Genomic DNA, 2,014 nt, shown 5'->3' with positions numbered 1-2,014 from the left:
TTCCCATGTAGAATCTGAGAAAGATCAAACTCTTTTGGATCTCCAAAATTTGTTTTTCTTTACTGATAAAAACAAAAAAAACAAAAAACAAAAACATACTGAAGAGGCAGATGTGCTGCTATGCTACGAGCATGACAACCATGGTCTCGCCAACGTTGTGACCCTCCAATTAGCCAACATGCGGACCATATAGCACTCTATTCCAAGTGTCCTTTTACGCAAGGATAAAAAAATGAATAAATAAACGTTGCACCTTTTGCAGCAAGTCTAAAATCTAAAACCAAGTGGACAACATAAAATGAATAATTGACTCAACGTTTAACAATCCAAACTCAATCATCGTCTCTTTAATAGCGAAAACATTGATGATACATTAAGATACAATAACTTATAAAACATATCCAAACACATACGAAGCATGCTTGCGTGCTTATTCAGACATACAATCGATAAGATCAAACACTCAACTCAAACTTCTCTACTTAAACTGAGCCTTAAGCTCTTCAATGATCTCCTTGCCCACTTGGAAGGCCTTCATCAGAACATCATCAGAGATGGGTGGCTTCGAACCGAAGACGGCATCGGCTATGGTGATCACACCAGGATTCTGGCTGTCAAAACCGGACATGGCAACCGCATTGATATCCCCAACATTGAACTGGAAGTGAATTAGGCCTTGGGGGAAGACGAAGACATCACCCTTGTGGAGGGTCTTGGCGAAAAACTTGTTAGGGTTCGAAGTCACGAAGCCAACGTAGAGAGATCCCTCGATGACGGTGAGGATCTCGGTGGCCCGAGGGTGGGTATGGGGAGGGTTGAGGCCATAGGGAGCGTAGTCGATGCGGGCAATGGAGACGCCAAGAGTGTTCAGGCCTGGGAGCATGGCTGCATTGACGAGAGTAACGTTGGAGCCAACCCGGTTATTGGTGTTACCAGGCTTGTCGAGGCCGGAGAAGAAGAAGTCCTCTGGCATGGCTAGCTTGGGGTCCTTGCAGACCAACCCATTGACAAACACTGCAAGTTAAGAGCCCACAAATAACATTAAGAGATCAAATTGTCACAGTTCATGTATGGAGAGCTAGACAACAAGAATTCTTGCCCCGTTTCTCATGACCCTCTTGTGAAAAGAAACTATCAGTGTTTAAGAAAATCAGTGAAGGGGGGAGATGGATCAGAAGCAGTGGAATAAATGCTGAGTACAAGAAAAACCATAGGAAAATTACTTTTAGTTTTGGTTCACATTCCCTTCCTCTTATAGTTTGACACAGAGTTAATTTCCTGCGGTTTCTCCTGATAAACTTTAACTAAATTATCCTGTCCTAGATTTAGGAAGCCAACTCAGCAAAAGTGACAAGCTTGCGTTGGGCTTTGAACAAGGAGAAGAAATGAAGCATACCAGGAGACTTCAAGTCAGCGACACAGAAGTCCTGCAGTGGTTTGGGATCTCCGGCAAAAGCTTCAGCAAAAGCCAATGCAAGAATGGCGATCACAAGAGCTCCAGAGGCCATTGATGCAAAGCAGAAAAGATTAGGTTTGTGATGAGCTTAGAGAGTAAAAGGCAAATTTATAGAGAGTAGGGATAAGGGATTAGGTTACGTTTTCCTTTTTTTTTTTTTTTTTTGAAAGAAAGGGGAGGGTAAGCCGTCCAACTTATTAAAGGAAAAAGAAAGTACAAGGAGAGATAAAGTTAAAAAGAAAAAAGAAAATAGCATAGATCTCATTGATTGACTACATTTCTGATGGCATTTGACAACGTAGAAATGTTGGGGATTAGGTCACGGAGTATTAGTCGGATAGGCCATGTTGTCCTCTGACATGGGAATAGTTTTTTATTTGGAGAAAAGATGAGGCTCGGATGGTTTATCAATACCATCTTTCAACTTCTCTTTCCAGAAGATACCTGACCTATTTGTCTACATTGTGATTTTAAATATGTTTGAAGTGGTTTGATCATAAGTATGAAGTGCTTGATTGAATTGGTTCTCAGACAGAGAAAGAGATCTCATGCAAAATA

The 2,014-nt window shown here is 41.4% G+C and overlaps 1 protein-coding gene across 1 annotated transcript; it reads right to left on the bottom strand.

Moving 5' to 3' along the window:
• Window positions 1–317: 317 nt before the first annotated feature.
• On the bottom strand, window positions 318–1,557 carry LOC120107643 (putative germin-like protein 2-1). The gene is made up of 2 exons (XM_008810294.5): window positions 1,397–1,557; window positions 318–1,014 (listed from the first exon to the last, which is right to left on the bottom strand). Exons 1-2 carry the CDS (start codon window positions 1,506–1,508, stop codon window positions 479–481), a joined length of 648 nt encoding a protein of 215 aa, XP_008808516.2. The 5' UTR covers window positions 1,509–1,557; the 3' UTR covers window positions 318–478.
• Window positions 1,558–2,014: the final 457 nt, after the last annotated feature.

The sequence above is a fragment of the Phoenix dactylifera genome, chromosome 14 (genome assembly GCF_051530095.1).
Source record: "Phoenix dactylifera cultivar Ajwa chromosome 14, Ajwa_hap1_PhDact_Kaust_v1.1, whole genome shotgun sequence".
Classification (NCBI taxonomy): Eukaryota; Viridiplantae; Streptophyta; class Magnoliopsida; order Arecales; family Arecaceae; genus Phoenix; species Phoenix dactylifera.
Note: the sequence above shows the minus strand (reverse complement) of the source record. Positions and strands in the feature narration are given on the sequence as shown.